General features: G+C 40.4%; 1 protein-coding gene across 2 annotated transcripts in view; it reads right to left on the reverse strand.

Moving 5' to 3' along the window:
- Window positions 1-25,186, reverse strand: part of LOC130596398 (cytosolic phospholipase A2 beta-like) — a 51,074-nt gene extending 25,888 nt beyond the window's left edge. Inside the window, exons 1-2 of one of the 2 annotated variants that reach the window (XM_057403944.1) lie at window positions 25,026-25,186; window positions 5,454-5,572 (exon numbers count right to left, since the gene is read on the reverse strand). In XM_057403944.1, the coding sequence (XP_057259927.1) occupies window positions 5,454-5,474 (21 nt within the window). In that variant the 5' untranslated portion in view covers window positions 5,475-5,572; window positions 25,026-25,186. Of the gene's footprint in view, window positions 1-5,453; window positions 5,573-23,832; window positions 24,525-25,025 lie in introns of those variants that run through there. The other variant, XM_057403946.1, reaches the window with a different exon arrangement.
- Window positions 25,187-25,497: the final 311 nt, after the last annotated feature.

A 25,497-nucleotide genomic window follows, 5' to 3' on the forward strand; every position in this document is an offset into this window, starting at 1 on the left:
AAAAGGCATCTAGAGGAATGCACAATTGACTTTGAGTGAACAGACCATAGAACGGACCAGAGACCTTTCAAATGATGAAAGAAGTGCCCTGCTTTGGAGGCATAATATCACAGAATCCCACATCATTAGGTATATTGTAAATATCAACAGGAATGGAACCCCTTCCATTTCATATATGAGATTTATTTCTACCATACACAAGCTATCATCGTAACACTTATTTCAAGTTACATGTCCCTAACCCTAACAAAGAATTAAGCTTCCCAACCTAAGCTGGTCAGAAATTATTTGCCATTTTCAAAAGACATTCTGGTAAGCCTGAATGAACACACATACACAAACACGTGATAATACTATAAGCGGAAAAATATTTTGCTCTTCTTTCAAATTGGAACATTTAAATTTCTGTTGTTTTACATATTTTTTGCATATAAGCACAGCTTGTCAGCAATAATAGCATACAGTAAATAAAATAAATAAATAAAAACAGGGCCTCACCATGTTGGTAGTGTTGCATCAGTTTGAATGGCAGCTTAAACTACATACCAATTGAAACATCGTATCTGCCCAAATGAGACTATCTATTTCATTACATTGCAACAAAATAATTCAACAACTTCATTTTGAAAGTTAGCACCATGATTAATGCTCCTGACATTGAAATTATTAACTTTGGAGATACAAACTGCTGGGGAAACTGGAACTTCTCTATAGAAGGAGTCACTCACTACACTTAATATGAAATTCTTTTAAAATGGGGTGGAGACAACTGGGCAAGTTTATTAGAGATGAGAATAGCCTTAATTCAGTTTAATTCAGTGTTGTTTAGAGGTAAATTACATTACATCAAATGGAAGCCATTCCAACTGTGATTTGGCACGTTCAAATAGGCATAATATTAAATCGTATGATGTCATACTTAAAGTTACATCCTTTTTAAATTCAGATTAATATTCAAGAGTCACCTTGAGCAGAGTTCTTAAACCTACCAAATCACAGATTACTCTGTTTCTTGGTCTTTTAATGGTTGATTGAAACAATTCCTGTATAAAAATGCAAGACATTTGTTCCTGCATGACAAGAACCATTTCTGTTACATTTTCCCCCAATTTGAAACTGATAAATTTAAAACATTCTGCATTTAATGCATTACAGACATTACAAGTTCCAGCTGGGACACCTCCATATTATTCCATTGGCCACTGAAAGAATTTGACTTTAATTTTCCTGGGCAAATACTCCCAACCGGAACACTCAGTCAGCATTCCTAGTGGGTCTCATTAACATGAAGTATTGGATTATGTAGACAATTACAGAGCTGACTGTTTTTAATTAATATGTTAATTCTGTGTTATTTTGTAATCACTTCCCCCTTGCTCAACAGAAGCCAAAGCATGCTCAGAGTCTGCCTTTAAAGGAGAAAAGGATGTTGTACAAAGTCGCTTTGAACCTTTTGTGATGAAAATGTAATTGTTTATAAAAATGGTGCATCTGCAGTTCATCATCAGAGTACTCACAGTTATCATTGGTGTCGTGCTTTCATCCTCTCCCACTAGAACCAGAGAACCTCACTCCTCCTCTTTTCCCCTTTCAACAGCAATCACTTCCCTTAAACATGTCAACATCTGCCTACATCAAAGATGACTGTTCACTATTTCTGATTTGTTGCAGCTTAGTCCTTGTGTTGTTACAGGGTAAAAAAGAGGTTCAGATAGGTAAATGTGGCCATAATAAACATTATGTGCAAATACTTTGGGAAAAACAGAAGCCATCCCACTCCCAAGCCTGCAGTTTACTTCAGGCTGTGATAACCGTTTAGAATTGGGCTTATTCTTTTTGTTTTCATCAGAAAAAGGCACAGCTAATTTTTCTTCTGCAGTGTTCCATAGCAGACTGTTTTGGTCTGATTTGAGTGGTCTCAATTAACATCCTTGCCTAAAACTGCCAGCATTTCAGAATACCCTTTATTAAAAATAATTAAAGTAATTTGCTATTTTCATAACATGACAAGAAATGTGTGATTTCATTATTAATGCAAATTGATAAGCACAGACCATATCCAGACAGCTCTCGACAGTCTTGCAGCTGTACTGGTCTTGCTCTCTTTAGTTCACTTCCCTGGAGGAAAGTTTCCTGCATAGGCACACAGAGGAACAAACTCCCTCTGTAAATATCAAGTCAAAGGTAGCTTTTCCAGAAGTGCATCATTCCATTTTTGCTGGAAAATTAGTAGTGCCAATTGACGTCAATGATGGCTGCCTGTGTATGTTTGCATAACACCCCAGACCAATAAATAGTAGCATGCCCAGAGTCCCAAAGAGTAGGCTAAGAAAATGACACCACCACCCCCAAAAACCCCAAACAACAAAATAGAAACAAACAAAAAACCCACACAGAAATAGAAAAACCAAACTTCTATTCACTTGATAACATTTAGCACTAAACTCCATTTCAAAACTCTCAAAGACAATTTTGGGGGAACGATTTCAGGTTTAAAATATGGAAAATTCAATGAACAGGAGATAAAACTAACATGTAGAATTGCCATAGCTGTGTCAAACCTTAAAAAAACTGAAAATTCACATCTGTTGCTAACATCTCTTTGATTATAGGTCACCTTTACTGACCTACAGACTGGCTTCCAGAAAGCAGTAATATGCTGGTCAGCTTTAGGAGGATACATAATTCTTCTGTCTGCAGGCAGTTGGTCACTTCAAGGTTTCATCCCAAAAAGACAACTTTGAGAGTATGAAATCTTCTCAAAGCTCATTAATAATGAGGAGCCTACTGAGATGGTCTTTGGATGGCAGAAAAAGAAGAAAAACCTCCCAACGGCTCCTATGCTTGATTTCACTCCTTACTGCCCCTCCATCCTGCTCCTAGAACAAGATCTCATAGCTGCCTTCACTAGAAAGTTAGTCTTCTAGCGGGCAGCTTCTGCAGAGACGGGCAATCTGGGAACGTACTCCCATCACCACATCTCCTTTCTTTTTAATTTGTTTTCTCTCCTTTGCTTTGCTTTGGTTTGCTTTTATTCTTTTATTTCTCTTCTCTTTTCTCTCTTCTCTTTCTTTAATTTTCTTTATTTTCTTAAAACAAAAGTTCTTGGTTTGTACTTGGAAGGCCAATTTTGATGGCCTTGCACCAAATGTAACCAATTTTCTGAGAGGAGATAACACCAAGGTATATGAAGTTTTACGTGAAGAGTTTGCCCTCACTATTTTGACATGTTGTAGATAGCTGTAGGATTTATCACTTGGGTTTATACATGTCTTTCAGATATGAGTAATTACTTCCTTTCATGGATTGCTTTTTCTTCCTCCAGTGGTGTACCAGAAGCTGTATAATATCTTATGCACAAGATCTCACACAATCATTTGGCATATTCTTACTATTTATTTTATCTTAGATCCTAAGGATTTGTTTCAACTACAACTTGGCAATTTATCAAAATAAGGTTAAAAAAGTTTTGTGATCAGCCTGGTTCCAAAGCACTCTTACACATAGATTCTTTAACATCTAATATGGGCTGATATTCTTATCCCCTCCATCAGTGAGAATATTGCTAGCAGTTTCTCCTTCCCATCAGCTGCCTATTTTCTTCAAAATCAGAGGAATGCAAAGTTCTGGTGGGAAAAGTGAATGCAAAACCAGGAGAGAGAATAGAAGGAGAGAGCATGACCACAAAAGCTGTTTTCCTTGGGAATCACAGTTATCCAAAATCTTATCATTCGAGGTTGAACAGTTAGTAACTATTTCTGAGTATTTTATCACATAAAAATGATTCCATGGGTCACAAAATAAAACTACTAAAGAGTGATTAATGTTGTCTGAGCAGAAGAAAAGACCCTGCTATGAATATCAAAAGCACTTCCAGCAAGTTGTAAAATACTACTGTCCATCACTTCTGTGCCAACTTGGTAGCTTTCTTTAAACAGCAAAAAATTAATTGGAATACCAGACAGTATTAGTAGAATACTACATAGTCTTCTCTGTAGGTCTTCCTAAATAACTCAAAGAGTCCACACTTTTCTAAACACCTTGTTTTTTTAATATAAAAAGAAATAAACAAAACCCACTCTGTTCTGATTTCCATATCTATTTACTAATTTACATTTATGAAAAATTAATTTGCCTGGCTGTATGGCAGAGCTACGGGCTGTACTGAATGAATTTCCTTCCTTGGGAACAGAAGCTTTCTGACCTGAAGCTAAGGTCTCACTCTAACCTTTTGGCAGCATTGCCTATTAACAAGGACTATGTCTATACTCGCAGAATGGTACTCGCAGCATTAGAATCAAATGCAAGAACTTCTGCTGCAATTGAGACTTTCTAGATAAAATTATATCTGAGCTATCGACTCATCTATCAGATGCAGAATTATATTATCAGATACAACATTTGTATTTAATAGTGATAGCTTTTATATCTAAGACAGATACCTCTGGATCTAAGAGGTAGATAGATTAGATACAAATTTTATCCAAAGTACATTGCATTTATGTCATTTGCCCTGAGCATCTAACATTTGACTATTGTCAATCTATCATTTCAGCTTTCTCTTCAAGCTACTGATATTTTCCTGGATCTTTGATTTCACTTGCAAATATTACCATGACACACGTACAAGTAGCATTCTTCATTCTTAATGATTCACGATTCTCTAGAAGTCATAGCATGTAACTTTGTTTTTTTTACTGTATTTAAAACCCATGAATGCCCATATTTCTTTTATTTGCTGCAAAATTTGGCATGGGGGTTGATATATAGAGAAAGGTTAGTTGTAAGTAACACGTATCTTGGATTTCAGACACCGCATCCATTCCTTTTTGAAGACATACATGAGGAAGTAACTCTCAGTTAATAATTCTGTTGATTTATGTTAAAAAGTATCAGTTAAGATCTCTGAATGGAACTTCCTATTACAGAACTCAAGTCCAGACATGAAATACTTCCACTAGAATTGCAGGCGCTTTAAACATTACGTCAAAGATAGCTAAATCAGCCAAAGGGCTCAACAGAACTCTCCCCTGCAGCTAAAGTAAGATAAATTATGCTTTGTTGCTAGAAAAAGATGTTGGGTTTTCAGCTGGGGCAAGCTCCTGAGGAGAGCACGTAGTAGGGGTAACGCACTTTCATTTTACAGTGAGATAAACTCATCAAGGCCAGCCCTCTCTTCCTCCCCGGTGTTCACGCCAGCATGCACACTTCACGATAAAAGCAAAGGGCCACCTAGTCTCTGTTGTCACGAAAGCTCACTTGCATGTTAGTTACTACATGGTGAAAGAGGAAAGCGGTGAGTTCACGAAGTCCAAGATGACCCTCCTGCATCGTACCACTCTGTGTGTCAGCAGATGTAAAGAGGAAGGAGTTTGCTCTCAAGACCTGGAGGAGGGAGGTCCCAGTGGCAAGGTGCCGGGTCACAGCAAGGCGCAGAGCTGCAGTTCTCTTACCTTGGCTGGTGGGCTCCCCATGGCATGCAAGATGGCGACAGCAACAGGCACCCCAATTTGAGTAACAGATCCGTCAGCTGCCAAACAGGCTCACAGCTTGTTGTTGCGGCTGAAATAACCTGAAGGACACATATAATTTATACAGGCGCTGAGCTCCACCCTCTGCCTCCCCTGTGCGGAGCAGAGTCTGCCGATGTCTGAGAGGGACAGATCTGCAGTGTCAGAAGGGAGAGGAAAGCTGCAGTTACCACACCTTTGCCTGTCACTTTATTACCTATCACAACTTGTTATTACCCCAGGTTTTTGGGTAGATTCTGCCATATTCAGAAAGTCTCCTGCACTCCCCATCTCTTCCATTTATCTAGTCAGTAAATGAATTTTCAATAGTTTTTACGTTCTTCCACAAAATACTCCAAAAAATAAAAAACAATCAAAGGGAGGGAATAGCCAAACCTTACTAATAAAAATTCCTGCGGGAGATCAACCCACTTCTGACTGCTCCTTTCAACTCTTCCTACAAAAGGGACTTGTTCCAATATATTACTGGAAATCTTTCTGCCAGCCAGTAAATCTCCTCACTTTGAAGTACCTACCTGGCCAATGTTGGTGAAATTGAGGCAAATTTTGGCAGGGAAAGGGAAAGCTGCATACCTTCTGGGCTCTTCCCCTCTACACACTTCTTATAAGAAGAACATGGCAAGTTGACGTCTTGCATATTCCCATCCTATTCCCCCATCAGCTTGGTGGTGACAGTAGTGGGTCCTAAGGCAGCCTCTGGAGATGGTGCAGGCATGGCTTCCCTCACCTCTCCCATGCTGACTGTGGACTCCTGATGGACAACCCATGGAGTGCCTATCAGGACATTGCACCAGGCCATCTGTTTTGGCTTTACCTTATTCCACACTTGTAACTTCTTGTTGGATGTCCTGCAGACCCAGGCTTGGGAAAGGGCTGGATGCCACCATAAGTCTGCAGGAAGATATGTCCTCACTGGAGGACTGCAATATGAGATAGGACCAAGCGTCACCAAACCAGTGAACCGTGCACACTTACGGAAAGGGAGAGTGTCAAGAGTTAATTTTCATTGAATAGCAGTTATGAGATTGGCTTTTGGCAAGAGAAGAAATAAAATTTAAATGCAACCACAACAATTATTTAGGAAAATAGGTTTCCTGGAATCTTAGGCTTTAGATCTCTCCTGAACCTCAGACGAATCACCTTTGAACACTTTTTACAGCATTTTCCACAAAAAACGGTCCCCAGTTGAAAATCAGCTCCAGTCAAATGCCCCCGGGCTTATGGAAATGACAAGCAACACCTCAAATTGACATTTCTAAAGACTCTGCTCTGCTGGCAATGCAGCCACCATCCTGGAGGTGAGGACTGGATGCACACTTACCCAAGCAGCAGGGTTAGAACTGGAGTGCTTAGGTAGGTTGCCATCTTTGAAATAATAAGGAAGGTATCTCAAATAAAGGTCTGCTGTGTATGTGCAGCAAATCAAAGGGCAGCTGCAAAACCCACAGAAAAATAAGCCAGACTCATCAGAAAGCAATCTGGGGTTCAGTGCGATTAACCATGTGAGTGATTTAGTGTGAGGTGTCCCTGCCCATGGCAGGGGGGTTGGAACTTGATGATCTTAAGGTCCTTTCCAACCCTAACTATTCTGTGATTCTATGATGTGCTTCTGCAGTAACACTGTTTTGACAGCCGCACTTGGACATTTTTCCCAGCAGTCAAGAATGCAGTGCAAACGTTCTTCTCCATGCTGCCTTGGACACAGGAGTGTGCAGCATCCCATTTCTAGAGATAAGAAAAAAGCAGAAAAGGGGGAAAATCACTTCTTCATGTGAAGTTTTCATTTGCTGCCTTCATATTGCTGCTGTTGCTGTAGTGAACTGAGAGACCAAAATAGTAGGCTGACAAATTTACCTCCTAAAGGGAAGGCAAATGGAAAAACAGCCAGAGAAAAATGAACTCCCCTCAAAGAGGGGTATGGCTGCCTGGAAACAGAGCAACACATTAAATAGAGAACAGCTGCAGCAGAGAGACCCGGGTCTTAATGGAACAGGAAAGAAGGAAAAAAAGCTCCCAGAATGTCTTCAAATCAAGGTGCAAAAGTTACTTTGGAGAGCTCTGGAACAAATTTTTCCAAAAGCTGCTCCAAAATGTCAATGTTTCCAGTAAATCAGCACTGCCAAAATACATAAAACATCTTGTGTTGCTTGTCAACAAGCACGCTGACAAGTACCACGTCCATTTCCTCCTGGACATGAGGGAAATGGGCTATGTGAAGTCAGGCTTTACTGCAGACACAAAAAACAATGCAGCATGGGGAAAGTAAGACAAAGAAAGTCAACTGCAAAACCAAGGAAGGAACAAAACTAAGGCAAAGACAGCACAGCACAGCACCTTAGTGAACAAGTTAAATAGTAGGCAGTATCTAGTAGGCGGCACAGAAAGTCCTCCGCCTCCCCTTTGTAGAAGGAGGACATAGTCATGCTAGGCTTATACTAGTGGAGTTAGATTCAGAATATGTAAAACTGTATCTACAGTTTCAGTCTGTAAAAGGCTGTTCAGGAGACAGAGGGAAAAGGGATTTCAGATTGTACAGGTTAATTAAGCTGGTCTCATTCCACCTTTTTGACTTAATCTTGTTTCCTTTCTGAATTAATATTGAGAAAGTACTTGGAAATAAGATGGAGGGGGGGAGGGAAGAGATAAGAAAACATATCAAATTACTCTGAGGTTAAATTGCTTCATACACTACCTGTGTATGTGAAACAGAATCAGAATGGAAGGAATGCAAGCCCATGCTGCTCCCAGTATGCAAGTTAATTAATACAGTGTTCAGCTGCATGCAACTTACCCAGGGGGCTGCTCACTAACAGCCCCGTGCAAGAAGCTACTCAGAGTCACAGCCAAGCTGTCAGATAAAAGCAGTAGAGTGATAGCAACTCTAAATGGCTGCGATTTGGATAGTCCTACTGCTGGCATAACCTTAAAAGCTAAGTGAGACAGAACTACCAAAAGGTACTAAGGGCTCATTTAATGGTGTTCATTACTTACCCCAGCAATGGGAACAGCACCACAAAATTACATACAAACATGTCTCAGCTTTGGTGTGCAGAGAACTGCCCTTAGTGAAGCACTGTCTTCATAGTCCTCTCATGCTTGATCCTAACAGCTTCAAAAGCAAGGATGGCAAATACTATATAAATTTAACTCTGCTATCATTCTGGATAAGAACATTTGTTTATTTATTTCATGGAAGTGGTTGTGTAGAATTAAGTGATGGACCTTCCTAGGGCTAGATGCAGCCACACCATTGAGAGATGGAGGTGGAAGACTGTGCTGCTTTGTGGAGACTTCTTTTTCAGACAGTGATAATGAGAGATGACAGTTGCTTTCTCTTTGCCTCAAATCAGTTTGTATCTTATTTAGCTCAGTAGCTAGGTTAGAAAAATTACAGTGATCTGAGAAAATAATTGTCTATTGTCAAATTGAAACCAAAAATTTTCAAAATATTCTCAGAAATCAGGGAACAAAAATTAGTATTTTTTCCCTAGCTCATCCCCAAGCTAATTTTTATCCAGGTTATTTAACCACTGTGAGAAACAACCCCCCCAAAAAAAACTTTATTCAACTAGATCTCCATTTTTTAATTCAGCATTGCCATATGAAACTAGACGCTCTAAAGCAAAGCTTCAGAAATGCCAGATTTGGAGACCTTTCAAAACTGAAACATTTAATTTTGAAATAAAACATTTCTATTTTTTCACTGTTTCCCCCCACCCCATTCTTTCTGAGCAAAACAACACAGTTAATTCGAAACTGCTTTAGATCTTTGAATGCTTTCTGACCAAACATTTTCAGCAAACCTGACGGTATTAGGACTCCAACTAGTCGTCTGTCTGAGTGGCAGTCAGATGATAACAGAACTTATACATGAACCATCCTGGCTATCAAGATCTAAACCTGTTTCAGAAAAGTAAAAGGTTCTATATCCTCTTACCTATCTCCTGAGCCACTGCGAGCTTGAATAAAGATATCATACAGTAAAGCCAGTATCACTGGCTCTTTTTCCTGGCCAGAGTAAGAGAGCTACTAATTTCCTTAGATACTTTGCAGGTGTGGTTTTAAGCATGGCAAGATAGTGATCTCTGCAGCTTCAAGATGGGAGGAAGCTGCTTATTACTTACCTGGGATATCTGAGGACGGGAGTGTTATCTTTCCAAGACACGTCAATGTAAAGCCACACATTGAAACCCACTGTGTTTATGTTTAGATATTTTTCTTTTATTTTAAACCAAGTGATTGCAGAGCATCTAATTGAAATAAATGAGTAAGATATTTCAATATCATTCCACTCAAGCCAGTTTCGGAGACCTTTATCTTCAGATCTTATACAAACAGTCTGACACTGATGTCAGTATGAAATTGCTTCAGTAAAGACCTCAGAAGACTTAGGTAGGTATTACATTTCACCACTTGGCTGACAGGAAGACTTGACTTATGGTTATGGTATTTAGCTTCAAATTATCAAGAGAAGGGTTTTCTTCTTAATTGCCACCAACCTCTTCTGTTTCTTCAACAGTCACTTTTTTAGAGTCAAGACAGTAACTCTTGTTTTCTTCTCTTGTTTTTCACTCCATAAGTTCTTTGGGATAAGACCAGATAAGGAAATGTTTGCTAGTGAATGTTATTATGTTGGGCAAGAATAATTAAGAAACAAAGGTTACTGCAGTTGTATGACACAGCTGGGTTTCCCTTCTAGCCCTAGCTGTGTCAAATTCTCTTTCAGCCCTGTATTTGATTTTATTCAAGGTTCTGAGGACAGCCCTTATACATTAGGTCAGAAAGGGATAAAAGTTATACAAGGATTTATTTCAAATAACATGAAAGTTATTAAGGGTTCAACTCAATCATTCCTGGCAGTAACTTATCCTCTACATAGCTCTCCAAAATTAACAAGACTACAGAAAGTAGCAGGTATCCTCACTATGTTATTCTGTATGTTAGTACAGTTAATGGGTAGGTTTTTTGAAAAGAGCTAGCATCAGCCAACCTATGTCCTAGCTTAAGTAATCTGGAAGACTTCAGTGAAGTGTAAATGTAAGAAAAGCACTCATCTGAGCATAGAGACAGGGCAAAGAAAGACAGAAACAGCCAATTGAGGGTGAACTGGGTACATTCAACTGTACTACCAGTAGCTTCGGAAATACCTGCAAAGCATGCCTTTCTAGCAGGCACACTGATCACAAACAAGAAGTGAATACTGGCACACACCATTGGTAAATACCTGAAAGTGCTCAAGTCTTAAAAATATCAGGTGGGGGAAGTTTCATGTTGCAGCAAAACTCACCTAAGAGCTAGTTGTCACTAAAAGAGGAGGTCTGGCTCCCATTGCAGTCCCAGGCTTACAGACTTCAGCCCATACCCCACAGTACTGCATCTGGCACTCTTCTGGCCAAATGGTAAGGTCATTTGAGGAGCTGAAGCAACAAAAAATTACTCTTTTCCTTTTTCTCAGGAATTTACAGGACTGCCCTTCTTTGTAGCCTCAGCTTACTAGAACATAGGAACTCACATTGAATTCAGTAGTGGGAGTCCGACCATAGGCAAGTAGCGTTGTCCATAAGTGCTGCCTAAAGCATCAAGATTTTTAGGGAAATGAGCATCAGAGGTGGAAAATATATTAGACAATTCAGCGCACATCCCTACAAGTAGATCATTACAATTCATTGACCCCAGTAGCAGGGAGCTTCACTACCTATTTGTATAGTTCTTCTAAGGTTACTGCAGGGTTGTCAAAATTGAAAACTGACTTTACTTTTATTCATCATTATAATTTTTTCTTTTTTTTAATACAAAATCTCTAGACATCAACCAGCCCATGGGAACAATTTAAAACAGAATAACCAGAGCTATTATGAGTTACGAGCCTTGCAAGCTTATTTAGAGCAATTAAGAACCTTGTGACTCACTCCTGGTGTATTACAACTTCCAACAGCAGATGACTACTTCATGGGGACTTCATGGGTTCTACAGAGTCATGGGGATTTTAATACAAAAGCTTCTTCTGAACTGATATTTATCCCTATAAAAATTATTTCTGATGAGAAAAAATGCTTGTTTATTTTATATGTCTGTCCTTCTCGTTTCCTTTATTTTATATGTCTGTCCTTCTAGTCCATTTGTACCATTCCTGTAACAAAAAGAACTCAGAAGCTTTTCCTAATAGTGTGACTTAGAATTCAAGTTGCTGAGAACACTCTCAACTTTACTCCAGCAGCATGAAAGCAGCTTTCTGTCACCTGCTCCCCTTGAACCAGTGTAGAAAGCAGACAAGCATAAGCAGAGCGTCTGGCACTTGAAACACGCTGAGTGTCTCAGCTGGTCTCAAGAAAACTACTCCAACCTGTGCCAAGGCAGAGTCATCCCTGGAGCCTGATACCATCTCTGTCTCTATGTCTGCACATTAGGTCTGTTTTAATTCTTCTGGTTCAGCAGCACATAAAACATAACACCTGACTGCAATTGTAAATGCTTTCATCCTAGTAGAAAACTGATTTTTCACAGGCACAGATCTCTTTTAACCTTCTAATTCATGCAATATCTTGGGACTTCTGAAGCTCCTAAGATGTGCAATGCTTGAAACCTGAGAACTCAGAATAGAAACTCATATCAAAGCCAATGGAAATATACAGCTTTTAGCATCTCAATGAACTAGGGTGTTTTTAACCTTAGACCTCTAACATTCATGGTTTATGTGTCAGGTGAGAAACGATATGGCCAATAAGCCAGAAAATTTTTGTGTAGGTTATGAGAGGCATTGACTCTGTTCAGAGCAGAACATTAAAACAAGCTACATACACTGCCTCCTTTGCCAGAGGATCTAGATCTATGTGCCAAAGGTCCAAAATTAGGTCTTCTAGCCAGGGAGAGTCTGTGCTGGAGGAGATGCACTCACTCAGAGACTCTAGCTTCCAGGGGTAGAGATCTGATGGAAAACTAGATTTCAGATGGTGACCCCTCCCATAAATCCCTCCAGGAACCAAGCCTCACCCACAGCCTGTCAAAGCAGTGAAGCACAAACTTGTAATGGTGCCTTCTCTGCAACACACGCAACCTGGACCCTGCAATCTCTCCCCATGCAATAGATGCATTGCAAAGTGGCAGAGACCCTTGCCTTCTATGATTCAAATCCACTAATTGTTGGTCTTCTCTACTGTGTACTCACACACATACTGAATGCATTTGTCAGCCAAGTACAGCAAGCAAGCTGTGAACCGCAAGAAGGTAAAATGTCCTGTGACTTGCCTGCCCCAGTGCTGGGAGCTGGAATGTTCATCCCACAGAGGAAATCACACCTTCTGTCACCCTTCCCAGAAAGTTTTCATTCATGTATGTACGAAAGATTTTGAAACATTTCTGGGCTGATGCCTAAGTTCACATGCCAGGACCCTGCCTACATAGCTGTTTTGCTGCCACATGCGTAGCTAAGAGCACTAGCAAGCAGGAAGTAAACGAATTGGCCAACAGGTGAAGGACGTCTAATGGACAGCTCTTTCAGCTGTTGGTAGCCTGTGGGGTAGCAGTGGTAGCTGAGCAAAGACAGAAGTGTCATAGCATCACAGAATGGTGGGTAGCCAGTGGAACAGGCCAGGTGGGTCCACAAGTTTGACGACAGCATGACAACTTTCCAAGCAGGTTTCCATGAAGCTGGAGAACCAGCCAACCCAGCAATACCGAACCCAATCAACAGGTTCAAAAGAAGAAGCATTGCATCATAAAACTTATGATCAGCTCTATTCATCAGACATCATTTCCTCGTGCATGTTAAAACTCCAAATGGGAAGAACCTGACTGTTGTTAACACACCTCATATTTCTTCCTCCTCCTCAAACTTGATGCACAAACAGCTGACAACTTGGACAGATATGTGGAGCACATAATGCCTTGTGCAACAACTGCGTGCTGTTTCTTACAAGAAATAGAGGAGAGAGGAAATGATAATAAAAATGGTAATGTGCCTCCTGCTCCATTTGAATACTCCTTGGCATTTGAATACTCCTTGGCTCTGTCATCAATTCTCTGCACATCCTAGACAACTCAGTGAACAATTTGTAGCATAAAACGAAAGTAGCAGCAATCAGTTCACCTTAGATCAGAGAAACTGGAGCAACTCAAAGGAAAGAGAAACTAGAAATGCAAAGAAAAAATTATCATTATTCTATTGTTATAGAATACTGCTTCCTCCAAATGGTTATCATTTGAAAACTACCCTTTAGATGCTTTCCTTTATGAACCCAAATACTGTATCCTGACACTGTCAATGTTCAGAGAAATTTAGTGTATTCTTCACTAAGTGTCTCTATCATGAGAGACATCATTTTACACAGGATCCAGACAGCACCAAAACATCCCACAGCCTAACATAGCATGGGTCAGAAATGCATCGCACCCCATGAATTCATACTTGAAGACGCTTCTTGTTCCATATAGGACATTGTCTAGCCTTCTGTGGCTCTGAATCAAATTAAATGAATGGTCGCATTACATTACTGCAGATGCAGCTAAATGCTGTTCACTTGTCCCTAGAAAAACATCCTTCAACTCTGTGAGGAATAACCGGGAGCCAGAAAGTTAATTAACAGTTTCACTCCGCATCAGAGACAGTCTGTAAGAAGCAGTGAGCAGGGCAGCTTAATTTTCATTCAATATACTCCTGTACAAGGAAGCCGATATTAATAACTTCAACAGAATATATTACGAGATCCATTGCAAAACAATGAAACGATACTGTAAAGCTATTTGATGCTTTCCCAAATGAGAACAGACCTTACTAGCAGTCAATTAACTCCTTTTATACCTAACATTTTGAAACAACTGTACAGATGAACCTATGAACCCATGCCAATCCATTTCAGCCTCTAGAGACAGCAAAACCTATTTGATTTCTTAATTCTAGTTCTGGCTGTGATCATTTGACCTTCACTTCCTTCTGACATATGTAGTCATCGCCATTATACAGCCTCTCTGTGTCACAGCAGTGTTGAACACAAAACATACTGACAACAAAGCATCTCATGGTTGTTACTGCTACCTGTGAGGTGTCAAGCACAAGTGAAATCCTCAACTCTTACACTATGCCTTCCTGTTCCTCGCCTCTCCAGATAACTGAGAGGAGCAAGTCAAAACTCAGCCAGCCAAAAGCCAACTTACAATAAAAGTTCAAAGTTTTCTGTTTGCTATAGGAAAAAGATGTGCGGAAGAAACTCAGAGACATCTTCCTGATGTGCAGCTACTGGTAATTCATTAGTAGGTTTTGAGGTTAAACAATACCAGTTTTTCCGATATCTATTTAGTAGTTATCTCATGTACTTCAAAAGTCAAAAGCTTTGATCTTCTCAGATACTTCCTCATGTTCCTCTCAGGAATAGTCTAACTGATATTAATAGGATTCACTGTTAGAGTGCCAGCTCAGATGCAAAAGTGTTTGATGCATTGGAGCACAACCAAACAACAGACAAAGGCATATGCACAAAACATTAGCCCAGCCTCCCCTCTCTGTTCCCCACAAAACCCAAAGATACCACATTTTATTCACAGGCTTAATTATTGTTCAGCTCCTGCCCTTTTACTTCTATTTTCTCGCTTGTGTTGGTGTTTGCGTTGGCGTTCATGTAATCTCCTTAGATTGCACAGTTTCTTTCGAGCAAGCTCTACAGCTTCTCTGGGAACTTTCATCACTTTTACCATGGTGCGGCTCACTTCCCTGTTGACTTTTTGCAGTGCCATAAATGACAATAAATTCTACTGCTGATCCTTGAAACCTGTGGAATAGCTAAACTATGTATTTTCCCTCCTACATCTTCCTTTCATATAGTGACCCCTGAGTTTTCTCAGCCTCCACACCACATTTCCCTCCCACATGACAGCTAAATTTAAACCAAGACTGGATGAGGTACTTTATGCTTAGTTCAATCAGCCATCAGGAACATGACTCAGGAATTACTGAGAAAAATGTATGCATCCCGTAGGTCAGACTAAATAACCACAGCTGGCCTTAGCTTTAAAAATCTATTTTCCTTCCATGCATCAAGCTTTTCTTTACATCTCAAACATGTATTAGGAGCCTGTAGTTGACTAATGACCATAGGGAGTGATGGTCTATGTGCTTCATGAAAAGGTTCACATGAAGAGACAAGCTGTTCCCATTATTTCAAGGAGACTCACTCTGCAGTCAAACCGCGTTAGAAACCACACACCCTTGGCACTGGTATACAACGTACCTCTTCCCACAAACATGGAGTAACAGAGCCTCCCAGAAAACACACTAATGAGGCAACATATAAAAGCTTTCTCAGGAGAAACCTTGGTTCCAGGGCCCAAGGTTCATAAAACCGTAAGGGGAGGAAACACACATCCTTCCCCTTCTTCACACCTTTCTTCCTTGAGCAAACACTTTGAAGGCAGTTCCCAGGGACAAATCTTGAGGGATTTCCTCAGCCAGTTCCCGTATCTTGTTCATATTCCTATAGTAGAGGCACCAGCCCTTCATTTGCAACTCATCTGTGTCAGTGGGTTTCAGCCTTTCCTGTTTATATACCACCATGGCAGCAGTGCTATTAAGATAATTACAGTTATGATACAAATCCCTTGCACACTACCAAGAGACATTTTGTGTCTACATAACGAGGTCAGCAGCTGCCAGGATTTGCGAAACAAGGACAAATTGCTTTGGCAATGTTCCTGATTTGCTCCCAAGTTTACCTGTACCACCTTCTCCTACAGGAGACCCCATCTGCTTTTCTGCACTTACTGAAACACTACTTTTCTGTTTCAGACTCTTCTTCCCCCAGGATGAACCACGTCATGTTTCACCTTCTGCAGAAGGTCCCAGACTAAGGGCCACCACCAGCATAGAGGCCAATGGAGAATTCCTCCTGTTAAGATATTTACAGATGCAATGGTGAGAGGGAATAGGCCAAAATCATATTCAAGTGTTCCTAAATAAACATCATTGAACGTGCTTCTAAGATGTTGTTATATTGCAAGTAACAAGAGGAAACACAACCTGCTACTCACAAATGTGTTCTGGTCTTCTGAATCCACCCTGTATGCTGTCCATAGAATAGAATCATAGAATGGTTTGGGTTGGAAAGGACTTTCAAAGGTCATCTACTCCAACCCCCTGCAATGACCAGGAACACCTGGAACTAGATCAGGTTGCCCTGTCTATTGAAAGGATTTACATACTCTAGGGGATGTCTACTGTACCCTAGCCTGTGAGATCTGACAGTTCAGGTTTTATTTAGCACTTTTAATCTCATGTCATTCAAGGCCAGACTAACACAACCGTTTCCTCAATTCATACCTTTGCACCAAAATTCATACCAAGGCATCAAAATTTTCACAGAGCCAAGATCTGTAGACCTAATAACTTTAAATATGATTTGACTGTGCACTTAAATTGGAGATATGGCCATGAAAACAGGTATATTACAAGTGTAATCCTATCCCCAACAAAACCAGGAGTGAAACTGTCACTAAGAAATATGCATCTTAAAACAGCGCTCTCATTCTCAGCAGCTATACAGGGAGTTAAGTGTCATACAGTGCAGAGCATCTGACTTAGGAAAAGCATTGCAACTACCTAATGTCCTAACAATGAAAACAAAACACGTTGCACTCTACGTGAGTGGTAAGTCATTGCCAGAGATTCAGCCTTTCTATAAAATCTTAATCCAACCTACACAGACTATCGGGGTATTAACATAAATCCTGCTAGTCCGGGGTCACTGTTTTACTGAAGAAACAGTGCACACCAACACTACTTACTTCATGAGGTTTTGCAGTCTTTCATTGTGCCCTGAGCCAGGTATCATCTTCTTGCTAAGGCTCACACTGTATCTGTACACAACTGTTTCTTTCTTTGTTGCTATAGCTGTAGATTATGAAACCCCTTAAACACCCAGTGCGTCAGCTTTTGGCACAGCTCTCTTGGGCAGGTGTGTTGTGCAAAGCATTCTTCAGGACTAGCAGGGATTAAACAGCCTTTTGTGGGTCCCAGGAGATACAGTTTATATTGCTCTGAGCTCCATAAGGCCAAGTTTCCTCTGCTCGGGATGCTGCACATTCAGATATACAAAGGTAGAAGGAGAAGAAGAAAGATGATGATTCAAGTGTAGGATTCGGCACCACTGAATTTTGAGATCTCTGACTTGCAGCAATTTAAGATAAAGTTTTCCATATAAGCATGCTTCCAAATGCAGACATCTGGAGAACAAGCGCTTCCGGGCTAAAAACATTTCTGATGTATTCCAGGAAGGTACAAGAAGCTGGGAAAACAGATGCTTTGCATAAAATGTCTTCCTAAAACACTCCTACAGTGAAGCTTCCATGACCTTGCCATTTTTGCTCAAGCGTCTCCTTAGATAATACCACATGCTTTGGATAGTTTGAAAACTTGGAATTGCTAAAGGCATTGTTGGTGGAGGTTTTGCTGCCTTAAGACACAGTGACACCATGTGGCCAATTGCTTATGGAAAGGGCAGTTTTCTCATTTTGCTTTTATTAAATTCAGCTCTGGGATGCTCAGATGCAACTATATTGACTAGTGAGAGTAAACTTGGATAGAACAATAGGCATCTGAACAGGTATACAAAACCAAAGATAATGACCATTAGGGATTTCAGCATACATCCAAAAGTCTAGTGTTTGCAAAAGTGTCCTCTGAAAGCATACTTGTAAATTCAACAGGTAAATACCAATAAGCACTGTTTTCACATGTGCCAAAACCTCATATTCACTTGGTAGATAGAAGCAACTGATAGAACTATGATTCTGTGTTCTTCCCAGAAAAGTGCCCCTGGAAGGTGCACTGAGGTAACTCTAGTTAAAATCTGCAGTAATACTGCAGAAAATAGCAAACCATTTTGAAAATGGATGTATTTTTGCCTTGCTCTCATGACTTGTTTTCCTTCCAAGTACACCCAGATACCTCCATTTATTCTTACAGACATTGCATTTAATTTCACAAGTGGGAATATTGCTGCTCGGATTGTTCTCAGCAATTGCTATCACTCAGCATTATATAACACGGTGACTGATGCGATGAATCATCTCTCCCCAGCACAGTTCTTTTCCAAATCGAGTACTGCACATTCAGAAGGTTCAGCTCATGAAGAATGGGCAGATTTATTGGAAGGAGAGACACAGAGACAGGCAGGCAAATAGGCAGTTGAACACAGAATACAGATTACTTACATATCCTCAAGCAGAAAGAGAATACTACACTAAATAAGCTCTTCACAGATAATATATTCACTCAGTACTACTATAAGAAATTTTTTTCTATAAGAAACGTGTATTTTGAGGCAGGATTCAGAATACCTTGCTCTCAAGAGCAGAAAGGAAGGGGAAATATAACAAAGGACTCAGTTGCAAAGGCTTTGCAAAGTCAATGTTCCATAAATGTTGCTTTTTTATTGATTAGGTAGATAACATGCTGGTGTAGCTTTTTGTTCAGCATTGAACTCCAGGTGAGCAATTTATTTCAGCACTATCACAGTGCATCTGTATTTAGATTAAATAGGTTAGTTTGAAGTGATGTAACAGGATTTTCACCTACGAACATAATAGTTTCACTCTGCATACAAAGTAGTTCAGAGCCTGGGAAGCACCAGCTAGTTAGACACAGGGCTTTCTGATTGTCCAAAACAGGAGTTGGACTTGAAGATGAATGACCCCATCTCTCAAATGTTGCCACCTTGAGCAGTGAGACTTTGCTGCCCTCTTGTGACCTGTAAACTTGACTTTGCTACGGTGACAACAGTTTCTCTGCCATGTAGGGTACATGTCTCCGTGGTATACAGGCACAATGACTATACTTTGAGCAGCTGAACCCTCTTTTACACTTAGACCCATGTTTCCTCTCCTTTCTTACCTGTGACTCACAGGATGCACCTTTTAATGTCATTGTCATTGCTAATAGAAGCGCTGTCCGTGGGCAAGCCTGGGTAAAGGCTGGAGGCATCCCTTCATTGTTCAAAGGAGTAGGGCTTTGTAATAAAGGCTACAGAATGTTTCCCTGCTGCCATGAGGATCATCCATACAGGAAAGCAAAATACACACTTAGCCAGCGTTTGAATATGACAGTGTATACTGAAAGAAGACATGCGTTTTACAGCTGGGAGGGAGGATGTTATAAATGATTATATAGTTTTGCACATAGATGATAAAGTTTTCCTCTCCATCTTCTCAAGTGTAAAGCTTGTTTCATTTATGGTAGAATTTTATTGGTAGGTTTTGTTATGGTATTTAATATTTATGGTAGAAATTTTCTTGCTTGAAAGAAAAAGAAACTGTGTTAGGATTGGCTGTATTCTAAAACGAAATGGGGTTGTTCCATCTGGTCAAACTAAATACAACAGCTATATGTCAAAGTGGTTATGCTGTTCCCTTCAAACAACACAGACTTCAGTTGCAGTGACTGCTTACACAGAATTTTGGAACACTTGGAAAAAGCTTAGTATGGCTGCAATCACATTGAAAAGCAAGCTGGAAGCCCCTCTGCTGGTAATACCCTCTTCCTTCCTTACACCTCAACTATATAATGAAGACAGAATCAAACCTTGAAATACATAGGCAAGGAAGCAACAGGGACATACGAGGTACATGTAGGCTTGAGAGCTGTAAACTAACGAGGCAGCTGCTTTGTACTCAGATACATGTTTGGAACGGCCCACAGAAGGCATCCATAGGTAAAATGTTCCCTCAGCACATCTGACTGGAGGCAAGCCATCAGTCCTTCTTCACCACAAGCCTCAATCACCATTATACACCCAAATCACTGAAGTAGTTTCTCTCTAATGCTTCTATGCCAAAGTAAACTAAAGCATCCCGCATTTAGATTCTGATTAAAGTTTCCAGGACATGCTGCATTTTCTTCAGGACGTGGCATAGCAGAATGAATGTTTCCAGCTTCAACTGAAGATAACGTTTACCTATTCCCTGCTTTTGAGGAGTCTAATTGCATTGCAATGATTGCATAAATGGAACCTCAAATCTTTGTGGCAGTAGGGATTTTGTACTTTTTTTTACAATATTCAGGGAAATACACAGGCAGCTGAATCATCTCTGTGAGACATAGCAATGTATTTCAACAATCATACTACCAAGTACTACTGCTGCGGCAGAGCAAAGCTCTGGGCAGACTGACAGCTAATCCATTTGCAGAATTAAGTCAAGAAAAAAACAGAGAGAAGCCATGTGGTAACAGTCCCTCAGTGAGTCTACAGACTCATTAACATCAGCATTTGTTCCTTCAGAGGACAAGGAAGGTGCCTCAAGTTTCTGTCTTTCCAACATTCCTGACAGCAAAGCCATTTGTCAGGGTAGACATTTGGTATAGTCAGGTCAGGACGTGCTCGCAGCACAGTGCCAGCCCTTGACACTGCTGTAAGCTAGCAGTGACCCTTCAGACACAGCACAGCACGGTGCAGGAGAGATGCTTCAGCTTTGCACAGCTGGTGTGCCTGAGAGAGACTCCTGGAGAGCCTAAGGGTAAGGGCCAGTTGCAAAAGTCTAAAGCTACTGTTTTGAGAGCCAACTGGGGTAGCTGAGGCTTCTTAAGAGGCTCAGAAAGGACACATATACTATTGTTCCTGTAAATCCCTTTTACTACAAAAAGCCACTTTCTGATCCTCTCTTCAGAGCTGGAAGTGAATTCCAGTGAATTCCATGACTAGCTGCTGCACCTCCTTTGCAAAACCAATATATACTATATCAGCAAACAGTAGAAGAATTAAATCATCTCACATCAGAGCTTATCTTTAATATGCTGTATCCAAGTGAAAGAATGTTCATTCTTTTCCTTTCCTTACCAGCAAGCACCAACTGATACAATAAAATACACAACATCAACCAGATATCATTTCAAGTCTGCTGGAACTAAAAGCAGATGACTATCTGGGGAACAAATATTCCTTTCAGCAGCACATAACTGGAGCTGATATACTCCTATATATGTATGTATAAATATCTTCTACTGATCTTTGCCTCTCTTCTTATCTTTAATTACCATCTCTTTTACAGCGACCTTCTTCCACAGCCAAGAAAGTATTTAGTCTTTCTGATGGGTTTGGATGAAGAGTGTTCTTTCAAAAAAGGTCAACTGAAGACAATGTAATAGTGAAACTCCAGAGCAGCCTTCAGACTACAACGAGAGTGAAGTTTCAATGGCAAACAAGCACTACACCTAATGCTGCACAACAAAACATCCTAGCCCCAGTCCATAACGGAGCACCCACTGCTCCATTACTGACTTCATACCTGTCCAGTAAATCGTGATTCTAGAATACAGAAAGAGGAAAACTGAATCTCTGCTTCCCCAGCATTCATTTCTGTAAGTTACTGATCACTCTGGCACCAATCTAATACTTGCGGATGTGTAAAATCCCATTGATTTCAATTGAAGCCTTTTAGGATGTCTGACATCTGATCTCATTGTAGACTCGTGGTCAAAAATCCTGGACAAAGTGTTCAGGACTCCACTGGGTCAGATGAAACAATAAGTCTTTAGAGCAGACAGATACTGCTAAAGAGACCCAGCCTTTTCTCTGAAAGGGGTAGAAGACCCAGTTATCAGAGCAGAAGGTATTCTGTTGTCAGAAAACTTCTATGAATCCAGAATAAAGTTCAGGGGTTGCTGATGGGTTTTGCAGGGTGGTGGTAAGCCAAGGATACACTGGACATCATAACTGGCAAGGGGACATAGCCTCTGTCACGCGAACACAATCCACATACGGAAATAGATAGTTATGTGTTACCAATAATGGTAAGACAGGATCCTATTTTCCTGGAGGAATCCTTGCTACAGAGCATTTGCATCTCCATATTCTTAAAGCCCAGCTCCAAACATGCAGATACTTTATTTTTAAATGAAATAAATCTACCTCTGCAACAAGAATTTGTGCCGGGCCTGCCATTTCTTATTCATTGCATAAGGAGGGCTTAAGTGGTATCTTAGGCACTGAGTGAGTCCCTCTGCCCTGAAGTAAGCATCATCTTTAAATCTTTCCCATATATTAGCTCCTCTCTATTGCAATAATACACCTGGATGTGTCTTTCTCCAATACACTCTGCTCCCAGATTGGATTCAGGTTGCAGCAGCAGTCCAAACAGCAAGTGGACTCACAAAGACATAGGTCTATACCAATGTTAACTGCAATATGGTGTAATTTGAGAGCCTGCTAATTGAACTAAAGCCTAAGATCTACTTTGTCACAATAATGTGATTATTTGTATTATAAGAGATACAGAACTCATTTTACGAACTTTGCCAACAATGACATCTCAAAGTTGTCATTCTTGTTATGAGATATGTGATGAAAGACAGAAAAGCAGAATTCAGAGAACCTATCAGAGTGAAACAGGCTAACATAGGAGGAGAATAAAACAAAGGAACCAGGACAAAGGAGGGATGAACAGAAGCAGCTCAGGCCCTTAGCTGCCCTGGTGTCAAGAGCACAAGAGTTTAGTAGTTTGCTCCTCTTCCCTAAAAGCAGAGGTAGGTACATGCTGTGCCTGCTGTTTCTGCTGTGGCTGCAGGAAGACAGAGCTGAGGGTGTCACAGAATTGCCAACCAAGCAAACAATGTCATGAGATCTGAGCTCATCAAAGCACCTCTTGCTTCAGTGAGACATTTTTTAGATGACGAATGGTTTTTGAGAAAGCAGAGCTTTGCTTTTCTTTTTACTCTTTTCCTCCTGAAAACTCTGTTTGGAGGCCCATGACCTGATCCTATCACTTTCACAGCTCAAATATGCTTTCAGCTTTTACACTTTTTTTAATGAAAACCTAAAAACACATGAAGAAAAATCTCACAGAGATAAAAGCATCTCTGATTGTCTCCACATGGAACCTCACACTAAAAAACTGGGGACCACGGCAAGGAGGAACCATCCTTACAGGCCACAGAGACTCATCTGCTCCAACAACTCCATTTCTTATACTAAGTCAATATCCAGCTAAGATCTCCTTGACTGTGTGATCTGTACATGCCATGACCCACAGAAAAATCACTGCCTATTCTTTATGTGTAGCAGAAGGCTCTGTCTTCCAGGAACACCACCTCATAAGGAGAATTTTGCACTGTTCCACAGACAGAATAACAGGAAAGCAGTTGAGACATGTACAGGCATTAGTCAAGTCATGACTGTACATACAATGATTTAGCCTGAACAGCTGGCTAGGAGGTCATAAAAGAAATGTGGTTTACTACATGAGTGCTAGATGAAATGACCCTATTGCCAAACTTGGCTAAGAGCTGGAACAGCTGCAGAGCATACATAGAATTTATGAGACTAACCTCTGGATTCCTTCCTGAGCCCAGGAAATTGCATTCCTTTGAGGTCTGGACTGATGTTCATTGATAATGCAAAATTATACTCTTCTGCAGGGAGAAGAAAAGCAAAGCAGAAGCACTGGAAAGCTAAATGGCCTTATGAACCTTATGAACTGAAAGGAATGAAGAGGGATAATATATCCCTCTCTTAAAAATCTCTACTCTCCTCTCAACCCAGAGGGAGAACTTGCACATGCAAAGGACAGGGAGCAAATGTTATTAAAAAATTGAGCTATTTTTCTTCAGTCTGTGAATTGAGAAGTAGAACGGTATTACCTGCCTCAGCCCATTACCATCCTGCATGAGCTGTCTGTTACATGGCTTATCAGGCAGACACAAGTGATGGAAATGCACAGAAAGCAAATAGAACAAGCAGAAAATTAAGTGGAGAGAGAAGACAGTTCTGGCCTGAGTATGACTGAATTCTCTTTGCTTAGGAACTACTGGGCACTGGCGCTTTCCAGTGCATTGCACTTCCAAAGCTTTGCAGCATCAAAGCTTTCTCTCATGCCGCAGAGGATGAAGAGACCATGTAAGGAGATAAATGGGGTTGGCTTTTTCCAAGGAGTTCTTTTGTTAGTAGACAATGGGTTTCAGGATGTATAAAATGTGCTGAGTAGCCAGAGACAACTAAAAACAAAGAAAAAAGCTAATGTTTATCTATCTCTGGCCTTCCTCTTCTGGGCGTAATATTCCAGATGAATCAAGGGAAACCCGAAGAACAGCACGAGGCATATATCCTAAGGAAGCTTAATTACCAAAAGACTAATTCCACATTTTATGATGTGTAAGGTAATGGTGGAAAAAAGAAAGCTTTTATTCCATAAAAAGAACACCAAGATTTCATAACTTATTGGTCTAATGTGGAATTAAAAACAAGACTTCGTTCTGAACCCACCCTAACCACCCATGTATCAATAATCAACAACCCACTGATCAGAACACTAGACTGGGAAGTGGGAGAAGCTGAACAAGCATAACTAAGGCATGAATTTCAGCCTCCTAATCCCCATGGAGAGCCCCAACTTTTATAATGGCTATTTAAAGGCGATTTTTACCACCTATCTTTAAGGATACAAGAGAGCTACTCAACCAAGTGCTGACCTTTCCCCAGTGGGAGGAAAAAATGATTTTTCTGTTTTAAATAACTTTCTTACCTCGGGACTCTGTAGCAGTTGGAGAACAAAGGACCGTGTTATTTTCATGTCCGATTAGTGACTGGAAAATCCGAGTGGAGTCAACAAGAAACGCAGTAAGTAGAAGTTGTTCCTTGGTTTCTGCATTGACCTCAAAGTGAGAGATCTTGAGAACATTTCTATAACCTGTCCACAGTGATGAAAAGCAGTTATTAACTCTTCATAAAAGCATTAGCTGTCAGCATCCCAAGACAATAACTGTACTAATAATAACCGATTGCAAAACCACATCGTTATGAAAGTATACAAAATACAGATTTCAGTTGGTATTCCTAAGTTGGCGTTTTGTCCTGTGGTATCCGGTCATACTGTCACTCATTGTGTTACAAAGGAAAACTGGATTCACCCTGTGACTGAGCAATTGGCATCTTACAACCATACTTATCCTATAAATCCCAAAGCAGGCAGTGGTTATCATACATAACCCCTCTAG

The sequence above is a fragment of the Pezoporus wallicus genome, unplaced genomic scaffold (assembly GCF_028554395.1).
Source record: "Pezoporus wallicus isolate ANWC-B61680 ecotype Strahan unplaced genomic scaffold, APGP_CSIRO_Pwel_v1 contig_8673, whole genome shotgun sequence".
NCBI classification, from domain to species: domain Eukaryota; kingdom Metazoa; phylum Chordata; class Aves; order Psittaciformes; family Psittacidae; genus Pezoporus; species Pezoporus wallicus.